We start from the raw sequence: 23,219 nt of genomic DNA on the forward strand, positions 1-23,219 counted from the left end.
CTATGATGCAGTTAGAAATAATTTTAACCCTTTTTTTTTTTAACGGATAATTTTAACCCTTCTTGATGTTGATAGAATCTTATCTCCTCCTCGTCAAAAAAAATAAAAATAAAAAAATAAAAATAAAAATCTTATCTCTTCCGTTCTCTTTTATATATTTGTACTACACTTTGACTTTTACACTATTTATAATTCTCTCTATATTTTATTTGTTGTTCTTGTAATTCTCCATATTAAAAATAAAAATAAAAGTGTATAAGTGAGGAGGAGAAAAAATATCAAAAAAATTAAAAATATAATATGAAAAGACCACTACTGAGGAATAAAATTGTTAAATATTGTTGAAAGTTTCTAAAAAAGGAAATAGAGTAAGTAATAAAATACGACCGTAAAAGAAGAGTAAAGCAAGTAATAAAATAAGATGAAGCATAAGCTAAGTAGAATGAAAATAGTCTATCTAATTAAGTAATCAGTAGTAGTGGTTAACAATAAATTTATTAAAGAAAAGTGTCTAATTCTTAATGGTTATGATCTTTCTTTTCTTTACAAATATACGTTTTTTTTTCCTTATGACTTTATAATTTGCAACTTTGATTTGGAATCAAGCACTATCATGGTTGAGTGAATATATAACTTCAAGCTCAAGGGATGAATAAGATATAAATTAAAGTGAAGGGTCAAAGTTGGTTGAGTTTTGAAACGTACTTGGATTCTATTATGTTTGGCAAAGTATATTTAATTGAACAATCCATTTTGTGTGGCTAACCACGCTATGTGACCACTTATAAGAACAAAGTAACCCTTATAGCATTGATCGAGTAACCTCTATTATACTTACCAAGTAACCTCTATTACAATAACCGAATAACCCCTTTAACACTAACTGAGTAACCCCTTTGACAACAGCAAATTAAACTCTACACTAATAAAGTAATCCCTAACACGATGTGGCCAACCACATATAAAAAATTTATGTTAATTGAAATCTTATTTATCGATATACACTTTTAAAACATCAACTTTTTTTTTTAATATATAAAATATTAGAATATTGTGGGATATGTCCTTGATGGCCTTGAAGGTATATGTGTCAATCCAGGTGTTTGGGTCGAGTTTATTTTTAAATTTGAATCATGGTTAATTATTGTATCCAAATAAGTCGATATTAAAATTTAATATTTTTCGGTTCGGCTTTAAATCGGGTCAGTCAAATAGGGTTTTGACACCTCTACTTGAAGGTTGCTAGTCTATTGAGTTTTAAACTCTTGCTTTACTTGGATTTTGTACCCACCCTTTTGCCAATTTGCCCCAACCGTTCCTTTCCGCACTTGCATTGGGTCACTTGGGTGCAAATGTGCAATGAGTGCAGATTAGATACAAAGTAATGTTCTTGGGCCGCCTTCGAGAATATTCCTTCTTTTTAAGGAATGGGCTAGTAAATTTGCCCAAATGCCCATAAATTAATAATTACTCCTTATTAACAAGTAGTGCTTCCCAAAAACAAATAAAACCAACTTTGGGAACGATATTTGTCAAAAGCTACCAAATTAACATTTAAAATTACCATTGCATGGATTTATTTATTACGTACTACCTCCGCTTTTAAAGAGCATACATTTTGTGTAACATCCTAAAAATTCATTTCCTTTAAAATATCTGTTTTGCTCTTTTTAAAACTCAAAATAGGAAAATCTAAGATATTACCGTCACCGTAAAAACAACTAAGGCAACTATCAAAGACACACAGCGGAAGACTATTTTTAAAAACATTCAAAACAATTCAACTTTTACAGTCAACCAAACGAAAGTAAAGTCAAACAAAAGTAAAACGAAGTCAACCAACAACTTGGAACCATTGTAGGCCCTTATTAAAATTAAACCAACTTAAAAACCTTTGCGTTAATCTCACAAGCATAATATAATAAAATAATCAAAGCAACAAACCACATCATAAACTTATGGAAACTAGCATGATTCGCTCTTCACTCATGCCCATCATGAATATGCTTCATCCTCTGAAAAGCTCCTCTCTACTTGTCCCCACTACTCTCCATTAGAAATGGGGTCATCGTAGGGCCAAAGTAAAGACAAGGCCAAACAAACATACAAACACACAATCAGCAATGCTGATTACATAATCGTAAATGAAACACACTAACATGCTTTCACCTATCATCACACAACTTACCTTTGTTGCACATGTTTACAAGCATACAACATATAACATGACCTTCAAATAAATAACTAATTTATTCATTTAGCATTGATTACGCATCGAACGGATTTTCCCTCCTAACCTGCCCCTAAAGGGGTACTAACACGGGAGCTAACCGTGTCAGTATAAAAGAACCACTTGTAAGTGGCGGAATTCCTGCGCATAATAATAAAAAGGAATATACAGTGTCATGTACTCCTAGTAGAAGTTATGGTTAAATATAAAACCCCATAAATCCCCCCATATTTTCATACTCAAGGTATATACGTTCCAAGAGTTTTGGTGTATAATCTCTTATACTTTACGTTATTTACATATTATTAGACTTGGTGATGACTCTCAAAGCATAACACAATTAATCATTATAATTATTCAAACAATTAAACATACCAATTTAATTCTTGAATAATTAGTGACCACATAATATTTAATGTTGAACCCTTTTTAATCTATCTCGGTGTCAAGACACCTTAAACGCATAATGCGCCAAAATTCATATCCCTCGGTGTTAGAAACACAATGCAGTAAGGCACCAATATATAATTTATTTCTCGTGTGCACAGACACTTAAATAGTTCTTTCCTCATGCTTAGCATCTATGAAAAAAAATTTTATGAATCTTAATAAAATTCCTTTTCAATATTCCAAACCAAATTAAACATTTAGTTTAATTAAACATGCTCACCATCATGCCAATAATAAAAGTTTGGTTCATATACAACATGCCAAATTAATTGTTTCAATTAACTAATCCGTCACAAATAATCCATGCTTTATAATTCAATCATCAACATCAACCAAATAATAAATTACAATAAAAAATCTATCATAATACTATTTGGAATCAATTATTCAAAGCCTAGTATGTTCTTACCTCATCAAATAAATACCAAATACGCGAACGTACCTTGAATACGATCTTAAAATCGCCACGACTATACAAAATCACTCACTTGGAAATCTCCTACAATCCAAAATTATAAAAAGGTATTAATATCTACTCCACTCAAACTTCCAGCAATATATACCTCTTTAAATCACTCATAATTTATTTAAAACAAGCTGAAAATTAATTTAAAACCCCTTACTTTAACCCCAATTAATGGGTAGTCAAAAATTCCTTCAAGAGTCTTAATTATGGCTTACTAACAAAATTTCCAACTTTATTAAATCATCAAAAACTTGCCGTAAATATGTTTTAAAACACCTATTTTAATAATTTAAACCAACCATAATCAAATTCCATTATCATACAATAATTAAGAAACCTAGGGTTTTCAATTTGGGGCTTTTTAATTCAAAACCAAATCTGAAAATTAATTTGCATAACACTTATAATCAATCATTATAAAATCATTACAAATATTCAAAAACATTAATTAATTAAAGGCTAGTTTTAGGATTAAGCAAAATAATTTAAAATTTTTTTTTTTTTCGGAAACCGCAAGCAGCAGCCACCACGACAGGCTACTGCTGCGCCCGCCGTTGTCGCCGCGACTACTGGCGCGTGTACTGTGGCTGCGGTGGTTCGGTGGTGCATGGTGGTGGTGGTGGTGTCGGCCGAGTGTCATGAAATAAGGGGAAGGGGAATTAAGAAAGAAAAGGAAAATAAGAGAGAAGGGAGGGAAAATTACCTTGGGTATTCTCCACTCTGGGCAAAGTTTAATTTCCCTATGTGTTGAATATTTATACTTTTTTTCTCTAGAAACCCTCCTATACTTAAATTCCCTTTCTATCATTACTAATCCCTTTCCTATTCAAACTTGTTTTTGACTTTGAATTTTAAAAATTTCCTTTTATAAAAATTTTCGTTTATAAAATATTTTCAAAATTATTAAAATAAATAATTAGCATGTCATAAATAATTCATTTCGAATTATTTAAATACTTCACAAAATACTTATTTAGATTAAAATACGTATAAAAATACAAAGTATTACATTTTGACTTTAGTATTATTCACACACTCTCCTTTGACTGTATATTGTGCTTTATACGTAAAGAAAAATATAGTTATGTGGGATCTTGTTGGATTCGTTATGATAAATATTTTCAAAATATCAACTTTTCATAATTTTTGCTTATCGGTAATTAAAGATATGAATGGTTGAAGTTGTATATTGACATATATGAGTAAAAAAACGTGTCAACTAAAAAGAAACGAAGGAAGTATTTTAATAGCTATTTCGCATCCAATACATTCCTCACGAGCTACTTTAAGAACAAACAAAACAATGGTTTGGTTGAAGTTTGTTTTCCTCATACAAGTATTAGCTACTATTAACTAATTTGTTGTTTATGTCCTAAACTTGTGACATACTCCGTAAGCAAATAAGCAATACATATGGTCATATACTCATATGGAGTACAATCCGTTAGAATAATGCAATCTTCATTTCTTTTATTTATACCATTAAAATATTTCATTCAAAGAACAAACATATTTATAGTACTCCCTCCATTTCAAAATGATGTTCTTATTTCATAAATCGATACAAATTTTTACCCATCTTTGACCGTAAAATCTTTAATCTCACACTAGCAAAAATTATAAAAGATAGATATTTCATAAGCTACTCACCAAGACGAAACTAGATCCCACATGACTATATTTGTTCTTATACATTAAGAGAAAATTAGAAGATTCTTTTTTTTTTTAAAAAAAAGTCAAAGATTCTAACAAGAACAGTGGAATGGAGGGAGTACGTTGCATATTTTATTATATCTGCCATGATGTGTACTTTCATAATGTCAAATTTCTTTAATTTTATATAAAGTGTAGTTGAACATAATACTAATGCACACAGTATTATGGAATATTAGATGATGAAGGTTTAGAATGAGAAAATAGAATCAAGTTCTATATATATCACAAGAGGTGGAAACGAATGTGTGGATTGGATAAAACTGAAGCAATACGCCAATATCCAAATTCCAAAAAAAAAATTCCATTTGTGGCTTTATTTTTAATGTACATTACAAATATTTCTTTATGCGAAAAGACACATTGAGTCATGTACAAATTGAGTTTAAAAATTATAGAATTTGACCTATAAAAATAATTGTAATAATTAAACAAACGAAAGGAGTAACAACTCTTATATCCTAGAAGAGGATAATTTATGAAAAATCCTCCAAAAATGAATTGACTTCACGCCTAAAAGTCAGATAACTAGTCAACTGTACACTTCTTATCTCATCCTACCAAAAAGCTTATATATATATGTTAAACTCCACTTAGAAAGCAAAATCATCACAACTTTTGCACCCAATACTCCAATAGCAAGAGCCGTAAGACATTAAGGGGTTCAAAAACTACTTTGAATTATTTGCATATACTCGTAAGTATATTAAGGGAGCCGATTAACCAATGAAGCAATGATACATACTTTAGTCGAAAAGGCATGAGTTTAGATTGGATGGGAGAATATGTCTCATCTAAAAATCTTGTGAACAATTATTTTGTAAAAGTTGACATTATCAATTTAATTAATTCTACTAGTGTTAGCATCAAACTTTAAAGTTCTTATTAAAGTCATTGATGAATGCAAATTGTATAACACACTCAAGGATAATAGACGTATTAAAATAAGACTCAAAATGTAATTGAGGACCCCTATTCAAAAGAAACACTACCATACTTGAATTGTTTGTTTGCAATCAATATACAGTACTCCCTCCGTCCCTAAATAATAGTCCCTTATGGACAAATTTTAGTCCCAAAATGTTTACCCCATTTGCTTTTTTCAACAACCATTAATATTAATTTTTTACCAAAATTCCCTCCAAATTGCAACAATATTTGTGCAAGTTTAACTTTCCATGTAAATTTTGTTTTCCCATGTATTTATTACTTTCTCTTTCTACTTTTTTGCATATTCAATGTCAATTTACTTTTTCAATGTACTTTTACTATTCTTATTTGTGTTTATTAATTCCCGTGAAAAATGTTCATAAGGGACTATTAAAAGGAGACGGATGGAGTATATTTTATATACGAAATGATTAGATTCATTCACTTTGAATTAATTCAATCCTAACTCTAATACATCAAACAAGGCTTGAATTAGTAATATGATTTGCATTCAATTTTTTATTTATATTACATAAATGATTAGATGCATTCACTTAAAATTAATTAATTCTAATCCTAGTACGTATACCAAACAAGCTTAATGTATTGAAAGTTTATATATATCTTATAGTCATGAAATTGTAGGATCAATTTTCATTAAGTGACTCTCTAAAGTGGGGATCCCTTACTGTTTTAATTTCCTTCATCTTTAAAGGGTTTCATCTGCTAACTCAATCCATATTGACATGTAAAGGTTATAACCAAATAGTTTCTTAAGATTCTTGACCTTATATATATATATATATATATATTTCCAGAAAATCTAAAGCAATAAACTACTTTGTATTAATTTTTTGAAATAAGAATCAAAACATGACATCATAGAAGAGAGTGGAAACATCATAGGAGTATTTACTTGTACTTGAGATGAGCTGGTGGATCATATTATTTATCTAAAATCCAAGCTGTCTATGAGAATATGCAAGTCTAACGTCTACATCGACCTATCCTCTAGTCAGCAATAATGCATGCATATACATCAACAATAAGTGAACTACATGTAAAGAAACAACATATTGAAATGAAAAAGACAATATCTATTACACTTTTCGCCTTTTTAAAGGTTGAAGAGTAAGAATCCTCTAATTTTCTAAACAAAAGAGTTTGTGTGCACATTAATCTATCCTACACAACTATTGTTGTCGCTACAAGTATAACGTTTCTCTCTTGTGGCTGCAACTTTTAATTCATTAATACGTGTACGATTACAATTAGTTGTGGCCACTACGATCAAAAAAGAGTTGTTGGATCTTTGTAAAAATTTCTTTGTTATGAATCATCTAGTGCTCGTAACATGGATATTAACTAGTTTATTTGGTAATATTTCTAATGCGGGCAACTAAGAAACTTATAATGTTTTTATTGGTTCGAGTTAATTTTTAAGGGATTTATTATGTCATGTTCATTATAAATTAGTTTAATTAAATTTGTTATTGAAAGCTTCATTCACTTACTATTTGTAACTATTTATAATAATTTTAAAGTATCAAATTACCTTACTAATTTTTACTTAAAAATAGTTAAAAACATTTACAGTTAAAAATATGTATAGGTATAGGCATACAACAGATCGCGAAAATATCAAGTGAGCTAAACTTTCAAAAACCGCATGAGTATAAAAGATTAGTTACAATCATTGTGTTCGCTTTTGAGTGGGTTTAGGTCACGTCTATTTCCGACTAGGTCACAATCGAGTTATCCGATGATATTGAGTATACTTTAGACATGATTCATGTTATTTTAATATTTCAGTCTAATAATTGGATCAAATTAGATTTTCAAAATTCATCTACTAGAGTAGTAATAGTATATACTCTCATAGAAAAAGGAAAAAAAAAAAAGTTTAATTTTTCTTTTGCTCGTTGCTCCTTTTGGCATGATCAATTTAACATACTGTAAGTGAAAGGTCCAAATTGAGAAAGTAATTTAATGAAACAGTATTTTTATAGTACAAAATAGATATGCTGATCAATTAAAATCACCAACAACTTTGCTCACAGCTGTTTCACATAAAAGTATTCAACCTTTTCTCCTAATCAAAGGGCAAAATAAGATTATCAAATGCTGAATTAAATTACCCATTTTAGAGATAATAACAAAGTTACCATTATAATTAATTTTTGTTTTCTTTACACAATTATTACAAATAATCGATTACATGGAACCATTTCCGATGTTCTGATCGTAACAATAAGTCAATAACAACGAAGAATCATCATCATTCATCAATTGCCTTTAGCTGTCTCAGCAGAACTTGATTTTTGGCAACGTAAGACACGAAATTCACACTTTGGAATAACAGCATTTAAAAACAATCTTACAGTCTCTTCTTGTCTAACAACAGCACCTTCAACTTCAACCAGAACAGCACCCACAATCCTCTCGTAATCAGCGCCTGCATCACATCCGCCAGTCTCAGACCCCGTTATGAAAGCGATCATGGCGGCTTGCACAGGGCCGATACTCGGGTTAAAAGCAGCAGACTCCATGTAACACCCTTTGTAAATTTTACCATCCACATCAACCAAAGCAACCCCAGATGGACTCCCACTGTAAGGTGCATGAGACCGATTCGCAGCCTCGAATGCAGCCGAAACCAATTCTCCCACCTCAAATCTCGAAACTACATTACACAAATTACCCATTTCAACGATTTTACCATCATCAAGAACCAAATTATTATTAATTGTTTCCAAAATTAGAGGAACTTTTTCATCCAACAAATCATGTGGACCAAATCTATTAGGCAAAAAACAAGATAATGGCCTAAACCAATCCGATTCTCCATCTGGGTATCCATTAATTTGTTCAGATTCACCATTTTTATCCAAAACAAAGATCTGAATATCTGGAGCACCGCGAATTTCTTGAAGAAACTGACGGCAATGCCCACATGGATACGCCGAAACGACGACGTTTTTGAGATGGGTTTGAGGGTGAAGTGAGAGATTTGTGATGAGACATTGTTCAGCGTGGATTGAATGATGCAGGGGTAATCCTGGAAATTCGACATTGACGCCGATGAAAATACGGCCGTCGGTAGCTAAGCCGACGGCGGCGACGTGGAAGCCGGAGATTGGTGGACGAGCAAGCTTTTTAGCTGATTTTGCTATTAATGGTAAGAGGCTGACTACGGATTTTAAGCCGAGTTTGTTTGCTAGTCTTTGTGCTTCGGATGATTCGATCACAAATTTGAGATCATCCATTTTTTTTGGGTTTTTATGGATTTTTGTTTTGGTGTTTAGGTTTTGTTTAAAAGTATTGAAGAATGAGGAAATGAGAAGGAAGAAAGACTGAAGAGAGATTGGGGGGATAGAGTGTATGTGTTCCGATGAAATTGGGGCCTTTGGGGGAGATGGGTACAAGATTACGAGTACAATGTGGGCTATTTATAGTGGAGATTTTTTTTCGTTTTGCGTGTGGGTAAAGTGTTAGTAAAGTAAAGTCGATCATGGATCGGGTTTTGGCAAAGAATGATGTGTTTGTCTAGGGCGGATTTTAAACTAAAAAATCGAGGTCCAAAACCACTAAATTAGGTTTCGGAGTGGGTTGAGTTTCATCCTAATAATAGCATATTGTCAAAAGCCCAATTTTACTCAATTCTTATGTTCCACAAATTTTTGTCTGAGGTCGCGTCCTATAAATGAACATTTACTAGAAAAAAAAAATGAACATTTGTTTCTGAACATTGCATTATATAAAAATAAATCTTTATAATATTAGAGTAAAATAAAGAGACTATGAAACTGTAAAAAACAAATTGTATATTTAATATTATATAACTGAACATTTTTTTTTAATCAAAGAACCGAAACATTATATTACAATATGGAACCATACGAGTTCAAATAGTGATCCAAAAAAGTCTACTATGTTGCTAGTGAAGTAAAATTATCAAACATGAAGACCACCTGAAGGAACCAATATAAAGCAAACAAGCTAATTAAGCTAAGAGTAAACAAAGGAAAGTACTGAAAATAAATAAAACTAGTGCTTAAAGGGGGGCCGGGCCTAGGTGAGACCCATGAAGTGTAGCACCATCATCAGTTTGCAGCACCGTTGCCATGGATAATGGCAAGGGTGTGAGTTAATTTTTGAGTGTAAACATGAGTTAGACCTGGAGGAGAGAAAAAGTGAAAGGCAAGTTCAGCATCCTCTTGTATTCGAACTGAACATTTCAATTGTAAATAAAAATGAACAAAATGCTAATGTATAACACTATTAATGCTAATGCTCATTGAACATCCTTTATTATAAAAATGAACATTTTATTAATTGAACAAACACAAAAATTTGCATTAATTAAAAAATAAAATGAACATTTATTTTTATAAAAATGAACATCATAAGGCAAGAAAATGAACATTTATTTAATAAGAATGAACATCATACGGCATGAAAATGAACATTTGATTATTGAGATATACAAAATTATTATAAAATATGTTCAACATGAAAATGTTCATTTTTATTACACTAAATGTTCAATTTTGACATTTACCTCAGTTGAGGTTGACCTCAACCATTAAATGTTCTTCAAGATAGGTCGGATTAGGCCAACAAACCTAAAAGATGATGAAATATTTTTTGCAATAATCACAAAGGGTAAACTTAATACGTAGTATTTTTTTTTTATCAAAAGACACATTACCCGTACGAGTATAACGTATAATGATGCAGTTCATCTTGCTCTTAATACATAGCACTTAAAACATTTGATTTTAATTTTGGAAAAACTAAATTGTATAACACAAAAAGCTCTTATATATAAAAAGTGGGCTCATAATACAAATTAAAAGGTATTGAGTGAGTAATATTCAAATTCATAGCACTTTCTCCATTAATATGTATACTCCCTCCGTTACGAATTACTCGCAACATTTGCCATTTTGGGGTGTTACACATTACTCGCAACAAATAAATTTTTTTCCTTATAAAGTAACTTTTTGAGGGTAAAAAGACAGATTTGCCCTTACTTTTTTTTTTGTTTGATTAAGTATGTGTTAAACACATTGTTAAGTTTGGTAATCAAACTTATTTATTCATCATCAACACTAACAATTCCCACCAAAAACATCTCTTCCTCTTCTTATTTCATCAACCAACTTTCTGATTTCAACCACCCAAATTCAATGTTCTTCATTGAATTCTCCTCGATCATGCTGCTCCCTCTTCCCTTGTTCTGGAGATTTCTCCAGTCTTCACTCATAAACCCTAGATCTACTCTTCACCCTTGTTTTCTCTCTCCTCTACGCGCTCTGTTCTCTCTCTTCTCTTCCTTCTCTGAAACCCTAAAAAATCTGAGTTCCCAATTTCTGGAAAATGACTGGGAAAAAACGTGAACTTGAGTCCCTCAAATCCAAGGAGAAGGATGATGCGAGCACCCTCTACGCTGTTAGACGGGGAGATGGGAAGTTAAGGCCTGTGCGACGTTGCTCCATGATGTTCGCAAGGTACAAGACTGGGAAAATAGGGGCGAAGTTGGCTCCCAACTCAAGTTCTGACGAGGACGATGCTGTGGTTGTGGATCCACCCCCAACGGTGGTTCTTGTGGTGGTGACTGAACCAGATCTGCCTGGATCTGGGGCTGTTACTGAAGCTGCGCCTGCTGTGGTGACTGAACCCCCAAAAGAAGCCGCTGTGGAGAAGGAGGCTACTCTAGTGGAGGTTGATGGTGGCCCTTCCTCTCCTAGGGGTCAAAAACGGTCCAGATCTGTGTTCAAGCCTGACTATTCTGACTGGGATCCTGCTTACCTGGCTTATCTTAGGGATAAATACCCTAATGACTTCCCCCCTGATCTTTGAAGAGCAGCGTAACTATTTCTATACCCTAATTGCTTTATTTTGTGTTTGAATTTGGTTATGCTGTTGTTTCATTTGGATGAGTTCCTGAAATTTTGATTTTGTTGAATTAATTTGGGTGGTTGTTTGTTTTGAGTCCCTGAATTATGGTTACCAACTTGTTTCTGGTGTTGTTTGACTGTTGTTGTTACTGTATTTGCTATTGATTGTGGTGATGGTTTGTATGGATGATGGTCATTGATATGACCACTCTGCATCAGGGTATTCTTATGGTTTGTGATGTATTCTACTGATGATGGTCATTGTTTGTTTGGTTTTGGTTTTGGACCCTCAACTGTGGCTTGATTCCCTATGTTGTGTGTGTGACCTTTTCTGGAGTAGTTCACTGATGTTATTGGTGTGTGAGTGAGCCTTTCACTGAAGTTGAGTGAGGCAGTGAGTCCCTTTGGTGTTTAGTTGTTTGGTAATTTGAGTCCCCCACTGATGTTGTGGCTAAATGTCCTTTGTTGATCCAGATGATGAAGGGACTCACATTATGGCACCCCCTAACATAGGATGCTCCAACAATTTCTCTTTGAAGTTGTTGTAGAGGTGCCTTGTTAGTGTGGGGTGCATGTAGAAAAAAAAACCCCTCTGATGGATTTGTGTTTTTAATTGAACTTGCATTTAGAATGGTTTGATTTCATTTCACAAAAAATTTTCTTCTTTACAACTGTTCAAGCCCATTTACACTTGTATGCCATGACTGCCTAAGGACACTACCTAGTTTCATTCACAAAATACACCTAACCATCACTAAAACAAACAAAAAACTAGTGAGTCCCCTAATGGTTATGTGTGGCAGTCCATGACCTTGTCAACCTTCTTCTGTGTGTCTTGATTCTTCAAAAAATTGTGAGCTGCATCTTCCTTTACAAAAAATTGTTTGCTTGCACCATCGTCAGTCTGCATCTACTTCCATGTCTTGTGTATCTGGTTGAGGCCCTGTAGTAGGAACAAAAAGAGTGTTCAGGTAGTTGACACTCTGAGCAATGAGTTCCTTGTTGACCTTAAGTATGTCTTGTAAGGTACCTTCCCTTTGCTGTCTTGCCTTAGACATATGTGGTGGGTTAAAATTATTACCTCCTTGCTTTTCAAGCACCTTTATCATGCATGACTGGAGAGTAATCCATGTGTATCTGTTGAGGGTAGGATCAAAAACCTCAAATGCTTCTGCCACCTTCTCAATTAGTTCATCCAAATTTTTAGGGAAGGACTGATATTGGATTGATTGAATCACCTTAAACAAACCAAGGTCTAACACATTCAAATCAGGGGATTGGGCAGGTTGGAAAACAAATTGAATGTTGAAACCATTTGCTTGTGTTGCTGCTTGAAATTCTGCATCATTAGGGACCTGATGTGGCCTAGCATTGTCCCACTGTATGACAATGTTCTTGCTTAGTTGTTCTGGCCATTGTGCATGAATAGTGGGAATAATCTTGTTCAAAATCATTTCTCTTATAGCATCCCTGTTCACACTTTGGATTGCTTTTGTTTCCATAGTCCCTGCCTCTCTGTTCTTGCTTCTTTTCTTGGCCAACTCTTGCCTTACAAAAGGGAAAATCCCATACTTACCTGAATGCAAGAGAGTCCCATCCTCTCCATACAATGGCTTGCCTATCATTCCCATGGACATTGTCTTTAACTTGAACCTTTTTGATTGCTGAGCTCTGTATGGTACCTCTTCATTAGGTGTAAGGTAAAAGGTCCTAGTCTCTGGGTTTAGGTAAAACCACTTCTCATCAATGTGGATGTAATATTGCAAATCCATAAATGATGGATCTCCCTCACTTGGAACAGGCTCTATATGCTGTAGCACCCATTTCAACCTAGCTATTTTATGGTTGTCTGTTAAGGCTGGGTGATTGCTTGCTGTGACAGCCCTTAGTCTTCCCTTCTTCTTTAACCTGTGTATCAGTACATGATTAACATTGAGGGCTGCACCATAGCTTCTGTTTGTGGTTCTCTTATACAGAGGCACATACATAAGCCATTCATCTGAGTACTCTTTGGGCTTTGGCCCTGTTGTGCCTAATTTTTTGCTCCTCACATCTAAAACATCCCCCTGTTGAATGTGTTTTATGATTTCTTGGAACCACCTTGTTGTGGTAGATCTGTGAACACCATGCTTTCTTGCCAATGCTGAAAGAACTCCTCTTGGAAGTGAGTCCCCTTCCATATTAAGCATGATATCATCCACTATACTCCTCTTTTCATGGATGTTTAACTCTCTGCTCTGTCTACCATGGTTTGGTTGTTCATGTTGCCCATCTGGTTCTGCCTCTGTATCTGAGTCATCTGACTCTGTTGATTCCCTTTGATGCTGGTCTGATGACTCAGTTGAGTCTGACATTGAAGTGTTGCTGTATGCTCCATCATGCATGTCTGTGTGATGCATTTCTTCTGTGTTGTGCTCCATTAACAGTTGATTGATGTTGTAAAATTCATCAAATGCCTCTTCCATGAGTCCCATTTTTTTTTTCAGATGAAGAGGTGATGAAGTGGAGGTGTCTTGCTTTTTTTTGGGAGCTTTCAATGGAGCCTGATCCTGTACAGAAGAACTGCTGCAACTAACCCAGCATTTAGGATTTAGGACTAATTTCTGATTATGATGGTTTTTGTTTAAGTATGCAAACAATGGCACCTGATCTTTTTTTTGGGTCTGTAATTAAACAACTTGATGATGATTTCCCCCCCCCCCACACCCTTTTGTTTTATGTTGCTGAACAATTATGGAACTGAAATGGTCTTTTTATAAGGCCTTTTGTGAATGAAAAAGGTGTAGTGGGAAAAATTAAATGGTTGTTTGAATTTTGTTCAAATTTTTGTGAAAAGTTTGGAGGGAAAAAAAAAGAGGCAAAAAATTTGCCCCTCAAAACTGCCAGCCACGCAAGAAAGGAGGGAAGAGAGAGAAAAAAAAAGGGAAAAAGTAACATGGGTCACCCACTTTTTTTGGGACCACTACTTTTCCCTCCCTTTTTAATTGTCCTAATTGCATACCCCTCTTTTCTAATCTCCCCCCTTAAAAGTTTTGTCTAGGAGTCCGCAATCCCCCTGTTTGTTGCGAGTAATTCGTAACGGAGGGAGTATTAAAGTTATTTACAATATGATTTTAATTTTATTCTTTACAAACCTCATTTACTATCTTATCCTTTCTAACTCACAATATTTATGATAAAGTATAAAACATATTTATGGACCTCAACCATCAGGTTAAGCTTTTGGTTGATATAGTCCACTAACATAGTATCAGAGCTAGCATGACACAAAGGTCACGAGTTCGAATTTCATCCACCCCCACTTTCAAGTAGAATTAATTTGCGCCGGGTATGAGAAGGCCTGTGCAGCATCCATATTTCAAGTCCAAAGGGCCTTTCATGTGAGAGGGAATGATAGAGTATAAAACATATTCCTAGGCCTCAACCATCAGCTTAAATTTTTGGTTGAGATGGTCTACTCACAATTTACATCTTTGCATTCATTATAGGTAGTAAACTTAGCAACCACCTATTTTATACCTAATGATAAATAATATGATCGTCTCATTTTTTCACAATTAAAGTATTGTACGAGTATTAAACTTATGAAGTACGAGTAATGAGAAACACAAATTCTTATACGTAGCTAGCTACATGGTGTGGCTACTTCTCATATATGACAATTAATTAAGTAATAGGGGTCACGGTGATGAAAAAATAGGGTTACCTTGACATATGTGGGTTACTTAAATGAGAAAAGGGGTTATTACTTTAAATGAGAGGAATCATTTTCTTATATTTTAACACAAAATATTATGGTTACTCGAATGATTAGAGAGGGTTACTTATTTTTAAATTACTTTATATTAGTCCTTTAATGAATTTTGGTTACTTTTATGGACAAAATGTGATTACTTTTATGAATAAATGGGGTTATCCATACATATAAATAAAGCTTACTTTTATAACTCAATATGGTCATACCGTGTGCCTAGCCATATACAAGGTTTACTGATCACTACGGATAACTTGAGGGTGAGAGTTCTTTATCTTCCCACTCTCACCTACACGATACATCGAACAGTTTAACTACATCAATGCTCCATATTATATAAATGCTTGCAAAATCACTTCCTCGGAAAGTTCGACGAAAATCGCTCCTCATTTATTAAATTGATGGGAAATCACGAGTCCAACGAGGAACTTTCATGTAGAGTCCACCAAAGTTCCTAACAGTGACAATTTAGTTAACTAATTCCTCCAATGTTAAGGGATCCAACTTGATTGGGGTGAGAATTGAACCCCTCTTACAGGGATGGAAGGAAGGCATCTAATCACTAGGCCAACCTCGATTCTCGTATATTTATATTACATTACCCTAGTTTTATGTATGTATTTTAAATATATTTTGATTAAAAAAAAACTAAAATACTTAGATAGATTTCATAGATCTAACTTTTTACCGTACAATTGTATAATTAAAACAATCATTGAAGATGCTTTTAGATCACCCGGGATAAAGGAAATTAATAATTGAAATTTTCTATTTACAATGAGTTTTAATAAGAATTTGATCTTAGCATAAGTTTTCGATCATGAGACAAAAAAGTTATAGATTGTTGCTATAGAAGTTGTTTCATCTTAACTATGACCTTAGGTTCAAGACTTGGAAACAAAATCATTTGTTGGAAGAGTTCCCCCCTTAATTGGATCCTGATTCAGCTCAAATTCAAATTTATTAAAGTCTAGTAAATTTTAAATTGTTAGGTATTTTAATATGAGACGGAAACTGTGATCTTATAACCTAGATTAAAGGTTTGTTTTGTTCACTTTGTTGACCTTATTATTTACTTGGTATTTCATATCCGATAGGCAATAAGATGTGCAAATACTTATGGATTTGGAGTTTAATTACGTGAGAATGTTTGTCCCACATGAAAAGGGTGTAGAGAAGATTGCCTTCAACTCAAAATGTGATGATGCTTATTGATTTGGATTGAGCCATTTTTTTGGCTTGCTTGAGAGTGTGCTGAGATTTGGATTGGATATAGTACATGATACGAGTTAAAAGAAAATATGTTTGTTCACGGTATTGATTAGGATGTAACTAGGAAAATTAGATCCTTAATCCTATTTATAATTTTTTTTTGTTTTGATTTTTCCAAAATTATTTCTTCTCTCCCTTAACCTAAAATTCCAATTAATACGTTCACTGTAGAATCGGATGTAATTGGTTAAATTTCTTCCTTAATCCTTTTTATAATGAGGGCTAATATTATCTAAGGGTAGAGTAAATCTCTCACATATATAAATATATATATATAATATATATATAACACTAATTTTCATTGATTAAAGCTATCCGACATCTACAATTGATGATTAACGACAAAGAAAATAGATTTAACAAAATCAAACAAGAATTAACTGGTGGGAAAGGACTAAGAATCCAAATATATAGCTATAACAATTCGACATATTCTCGCTTGATTGTTTTATACAACTTTTGAGTGAATTCGATCCATCGTCGCTTTGTAATTTTTGAAAGAAGAAAATTCTTGTGATAATTTTGTATCCTGAATCAAAGTAATCAATATCGGCCGTAGCCCCGCATAATATGATACTATTTCAAAAACCTTGTCTTTCGAAGGAAAAAAACTCTTTCTTTCGAGGGTGGCAAGTTCCTCTAGAACGGAGGAACCATTATCATAAACTAAAAACCAACAAAAAGCCAAAAAAAAAAAAAAAAAATTAGATTGGGGCTTTCCATCGGCAAGATCCAATGAAAGCCCCTCAAAAATTAACAATGAAGGCTAGGGTTTAGGAGAGAGGGGAAAGGTTAAGGGTTTTTTTTTTTTGGGAGAATTCGCTAATAAATCTTGTCATATTCTAGTTTCAAATTGTGGTATTATATTGTTCACGGAGCCGGCCCTGAGGGGTAGGCCTCGAGTGCGACCGCCTAGGGTCCACGCCAGAGAGGGGCCTATAAAAAAAATACTTTGCATAGTTATAGAATTTTACTCCGTAGTTTTTACTCATTAAAAAAAAAAAAACGATGGAGTACTTTTTAAAAAGAAAATTACTGCATTTAGTTAGCAATTAACATTAAATTACTTAGCTATCAATTAGGTGGAGATTACAATGCAATATAACCTCTTCACTTCTTCTAATCTTCCGGTTTCTATGAGTATCTGCTCCAAAATATTAATCTTTTCAATTACACCGTTTCATATTTTATTTAATTACCGAAATATTATGCAAAGTTATTACTCCACTATTGTGTATGGATACAAACTATTCAAATAATATACTGTAAGTTATTTTCATTGTCTTATATTTAAATATATTGCGTATGAAAAAATTTATTTACGTAAGGAGCCCTTTTCTTACATTATGCCTAGGGCCCATAAATTTTCAAGAACGGGACTGATTGTTCATAGTTTTATACAATAGATTTTTTTTTAACAATAATTAGGTATTCACTTCATTTTGGACTAATTTAAACTCTTAATTTTTTATGTAAATTTTACAAGCTTTCTTGGACACATAATTTGAGAAAATAATAGGTGGAGATCATCAAAAAAGTTTAATGTAAATTATACAAAGTAATAACTAGTAGATTAGTTTATTTTACTTACAATAAAAACTTGTGAGTATGGGACGAAAAGTTAGTGGATCATAGTAAATAAATGTAAATATGATGAATATAATTAATTTAGGTGCTTCTGCCAATTTTAAAACGATAAAAAAAATGCAGAATAAAAGTGTGTCAATTAAGTTGAATTACGGAAAAGGGAGAATATACCGTATGACGCAGATACAAATTAAAATGTTCATTAGTTTGTCCTTTGCCACAAGGGAAAAGCTAAAGCTATTCCTCAACTCATCTTTCCATCCTCATGAGTAGCATGTGGATGACATATCAATACCTCTAATGTTAAAGTCATCAACTCATTATCTTGTTGTTTACCAAATTAAAGTAGATAAAACTTTTAATTCTTACAAGATTGTCACTTTCAATGTATGCCGCTATTGAATCACGTAAAAACAAAGTGAAAAATTACTTTTTACGTATATTTGTATGACAATTATTGCATCCAAATAAAACCCATTTATTATGATTGATAAATTATATAAGTTATAAATTTCAACCATTACCTTAAATTTTTGATTGAGTTGATTCTTTAACATGGTTTAACATGATATCAAGCATGTTAATAAACTATCTTAACTAAAAGTTTAATCCACTTTTTAAGTTTAAAAGGCTCTCATGTAAGGAGGCATGATAGAGTATATAATGTAATCGATTCTGTTTGGTTGAGTTAGTCCTTTAACACCGATGATTAGATATCAGGCTATCAGCAACTAGTTCATGATCTATCGTTCTTTTTCTTCTTCTATCAGTTCTATGCGTAGAACTTATCCACCGTAGTATGTTTCTAGTCTCTCTATTACTTCTTTTACATTCACTAGTATGCCATGCGCACCATAATTGCATCACTATCAAAATTGAATGAACTACCTAAGATAGCTACCAATCTTTTTGGTCATTGTCACTTGACCCACTTATATATACCTCTTTGTGCAAAGACTTTATCACACTTAACTAAGGGCCGTTAATTTGTGACATGACATTGACACCTTGCTAGAATGGATTTTTCACATTTTACATGAAAGAGGTGAAAAATTATATGATGGATCGATCATGCTTTCATGCCAGTCATTCATGTAATGGCTATTTTTATCAGGTGGCCTAAAAGGGATAAAACCACTAAAAACCGTGACGATGCGTCAATTTCCTAGAAAAAAATGTTTTATTTTGACCATATAAGACATAATCTTTTCATCTCAGTCTTTCAGAGTAATTGACATATTTGTTTTTCCCTACTAGTTATATACTTTGTATTAATTTTGACTATAATTTTTAATCATGAATTTGTTGTTAAATATGTGTGTTCGTGTGTGTAGATAAATCAAGTTTATCTGCTAGGTTTGGTGTTGTTAAAGGGAAAATACAAGTTTATCTGTCAGATTAACGAATTTTGTTAATCTGGTGGCAATTTTTGTAAATATATTCAAAAAACGTGGTCATTTATTTGATATTTTTGGTGAGTTGTCCAATTACTGTTTGCAACTTGCATTTAGGAAATTACACATGTAGCCTTCAACTGGTACATGAAAAGACGCATGTACCCATTCACTGGAACTTGAAAAGACAATTATACCCCCAAATAAACAAATTTTGTTTATTTAGAAGACAAACTGGGCAAATCTTGTTAAATATGTGTGTTCGTGTGTGTAAAGAAATCAAATCTGTTAGGACAGTGATGCAAACAATAGTTGATCTAAGTTTTGAATACCATTCTCCAAAGTATTGGCAGTTGTTGATAACTTATAAGGTTCTTTACATGCCATTCCATCAATGAAGTAACTTGTATAGTCGTATGATTACAATTAAGATTATGTTCCTTCGATTCAAACATCTATTAGGCAATAGGCATTCATCAAAACTAGAAAACCAACGTTTTTTACGATATAAAATAAATTTATTTAGCACGTAATCTATATTATTCAAACTTATCTAAACTTATTATTGTCTGTTAAAAAAAAAAAAAATTCTTATTATTATTATCTTATCTTAACTTGGCCCATTTATTGATAGCTTTGTCATGATCAAGAAGGCCCATTATTACAACCAGGACCCTCGGTGTCCATTAGTTCATTACATCAAGAAATTGTCTAATGTCATTAAAAACTTCATTGAGTTCATGGTAATCTTAGAAGAGAAAGACAACAACGCAGAATTGAATTAATTGCTCGCCAATGTGAAGGATTACACTTTGTATAATGTGTTACTCTCATCTTGTGCTCCAAATCTTCTAACATAAAGCTATCACTATCCCTAAATGGCTATGTAAGCCTGTGAAAATTCACTTCACTTACGTGAATGGACACATAAGTATGATTGGCGCGAAATGCAAAAACATCTAAAGGGACATGTAAGGAGTCACCAAAAAAATCTTTGAAGAAGATAAAACTTGTTGGATAATTAAACAAATAACTTCACTATGATCGGATGAATCAAGTTGGATTGTTAGATTTTTGACGCTTAACTAATCAAGTAATGAAAGAAGAGAAGAGTTTAATCCACTTGGGTAGTATATGTCACAAGTAGGAGAGGAGTTTAATCCACTCTTGTACTTTATAAGGGTGTGTGTCTGTTGTACGCCCTCAGATCTATCCTTAAGCATCATTACCCTTTCGTCTTGGGTTGTTCCCTAATTTAAATCTCATCTACTTTCGGTTTATTCTTTATTTGACAAAATTAAGTTATGAAGAACATAACAACCTTATTAGTTTTTCTTTACCTTTAGGCTTTAAGAGATTCATCACTTTTACTCTCTTCGAAATGTTAGTACCATTTGCTTGTCGGTGATAATGAACCTGATGAACAAACTTAAAGATAACATTGCCTTAAGTATCACTTCAATCAACAAAGCTGTCAATAGTTTTTCACAAGTACAATTGAATGGTATTATTGTAGTAGAAATGAAAATGAAACAAATACGAATCATAATGAATTGGTATTTGGTAAACATAAATCCTGTTACATATTTGATGAAGAAATCATCATGAAATTCTCATTTAAGCTTCTTTATTCTCCTTGTTCTTCATAGACTCAAACCTCCCACTTTTCTGCGAAAACTTAGTACTCGAATAGAACTTCAAGTAGTCCTTAAAACTGTAATTCTTAGGATATAACAGTTTTTCTGCAGGAGAAATAACAGCATCTCCTGCAGGATTGTAAAACGTAGCAACAGACAATCTGCTTCCACATTTTCCTGTCATAACGCGATGCAGAATACTCTGATACCTTCCGTTGCTAAGCACTTCGATCTGATCCCCTGTGTTGATAAAGATCGTGTTGTTTTTAGAAGGCGGTATCTTAAACCATTTACCATCTTTGAAAAACTCGAGGCCTGGAACTTGATCATCTTGCAGTAAGAGAATGATTCCGCCTGCATCAGTGTGCTCGCGCAGGCCTCTGACAAGTTCAGGGTTCGGACATTCAGGGTATTTCGCCACTTTTGTTCCTACTGCAGGGCCTTTGATTCCTGAGAATGTTTTCTTTATGTGGTCTTTTTCTAGTCCAAGATTTTCACACATTAGCTCGGATAGTTTTTCAGCAACCTTAACTAGCTGATCGACGTAAATCTCCATCGTTTTCCTGCAGATCATAAGCATAGATTTTACCAATTAGCTGATGATTTTGACAGACTTTGTTGAACTCACACTATGAATAAAAAAAGTTGTATGAATATAATTGTTTACTAACCGGAAATCTTCAGAGAAATCAGCAAAATTATGTATGTTAGACTCGGGGCGATGCCAAACGAAGAAGCTGCTTTCCCAATCTCTGTTAGAAGCATTCTCCTTGTTCTCCAAAGCCTTGCTAATATCTGACTTGAAGAAGCCATCTTTCAATTTTTCTTCATAATATTTATTGATGAATTGCTTCACTTTTTCCATCAACTCCTTGTCTATGCCATGATTTTCTATCTGAAATTGTAACAATTCATTTTGGTCACACCCATTTTAATCTATCAATCTGAATCGCATAAATGAATCTATCCGCTCCCCTTATTTTCTTCACGTTTTGACTTTTTAGCGAGACAATTACCATCCAAATAATACTCCGTAACAAATTTAAAGAGGGGGACTATATTTGGGACTTGTATGTATCATGTAACAAAGTTGAATCACTTATGCAGTTAAGCTATTATTTGTTTTAATAATCGATCTCTATTAAGTTTCGTGACATTTTAATCTTGTTTATTAGTGAGTTTAAGCTTATGTATTGAGTAATATAGACTGATTAGACTATAACTAATTACTACCTCTGTTTCATGTTTTTTGCTACTTTGGGTATTATTTGTGAGACATAAAATATTCTAAAGTTGTAAAAAATATGAAACGGAGGTAGTAATAAAAATCAGGCATGTTTTCTATAACAAAAACTATATCATATTATGCCATCAATTCAACATATATTTTCCCGTATATCATGCATATATATATAATACACGCACGAAATTTATGAACGCATGATTTTAGTATGATTTAAAAGACATTATCAAATAAATAGCTATATTTTATGATATTTATTCAAAAAAAAAAATACAACTTACTTGGAAAAAGCCCCATTTTTCACAGGCTTGATGTAAAAGTGCCATTGTTTCACCTCTTTTCTCACCTTCAAGCTCACCAAAGTTTATGGTTGGCATCTCCATTTTCTCTCTTTAATTATCTTATTAGTCCTAGAGATAATGAATTGACATATTGTAACTTTGAGGAGTATTTATAGGAATAAACCAACCTTACTATTTTTTATTATATTTTTTGTACTCCTTAATATAAAATAACTTTTATATACAGTAGTACTAAAAATGAACACATAAATAATTTATTTATTTACCGTGATCTTTGGGGTGTTAGATTCTTCGTTAAGGTAGTTACAATGGTACTGTAAAATATTGTTTCAAATTCA

General features: G+C 32.9%; 2 protein-coding genes and 1 pseudogene across 2 annotated transcripts; all 3 read right to left on the minus strand.

Moving 5' to 3' along the window:
• Positions 1 to 7,930: 7,930 nt before the first annotated feature.
• LOC145578929 (cytidine deaminase 1 pseudogene) lies at positions 7,931 to 9,196 on the minus strand (annotated as a pseudogene).
• Positions 9,197 to 12,591: 3,395 nt separating this feature from the next.
• Positions 12,592 to 14,166, minus strand: LOC145577789 (uncharacterized). Its single transcript, XM_081635233.1, has one exon. It carries the CDS (start codon positions 14,164 to 14,166, stop codon positions 12,592 to 12,594), a length of 1,575 nt encoding a protein of 524 aa, XP_081491359.1.
• Positions 14,167 to 21,282: 7,116 nt separating this feature from the next.
• Positions 21,283 to 23,017, minus strand: LOC145578930 (1-aminocyclopropane-1-carboxylate oxidase 1-like). Its single transcript, XM_081636226.1, has 3 exons — positions 22,861 to 23,017; positions 22,008 to 22,231; positions 21,283 to 21,899 (listed from the first exon to the last, which is right to left on the minus strand). Exons 1-3 carry the CDS (start codon positions 22,960 to 22,962, stop codon positions 21,317 to 21,319), a joined length of 909 nt encoding a protein of 302 aa, XP_081492352.1. The 5' UTR covers positions 22,963 to 23,017; the 3' UTR covers positions 21,283 to 21,316.
• Positions 23,018 to 23,219: the final 202 nt, after the last annotated feature.

The sequence above is a fragment of the Chenopodium album genome, chromosome 14 (assembly GCF_948465745.1).
Source record: "Chenopodium album chromosome 14, dcCheAlbu1.1, whole genome shotgun sequence".
In the NCBI taxonomy this organism is placed as follows: Eukaryota; Viridiplantae; Streptophyta; class Magnoliopsida; order Caryophyllales; family Amaranthaceae; genus Chenopodium; species Chenopodium album.

Bases quoted from the DNA above. Each gene is read 5' to 3' on its own strand.
- LOC145577789 (XM_081635233.1), bottom strand. From the start codon at position 14,166: ATGGGACTCATGGAAGAGGCATTTGATGAATTTTACAACATCAATCAA.
- LOC145578930 (XM_081636226.1), bottom strand. From the start codon at position 22,962: ATGGAGATGCCAACCATAAACTTTGGTGAGCTTGAAGGTGAGAAAAGA. The intron at 22,232-22,860 runs GTAAGTTGTATT...TTACAATTTCAG, and splicing joins AAAAATGGGGCTTTTTCCAA to ATAGAAAATCATGGCATAGA. The intron at 21,900-22,007 runs GTTAGTAAACAA...TATGATCTGCAG, and splicing joins GATTTCTCTGAAGATTTCCG to GAAAACGATGGAGATTTACG.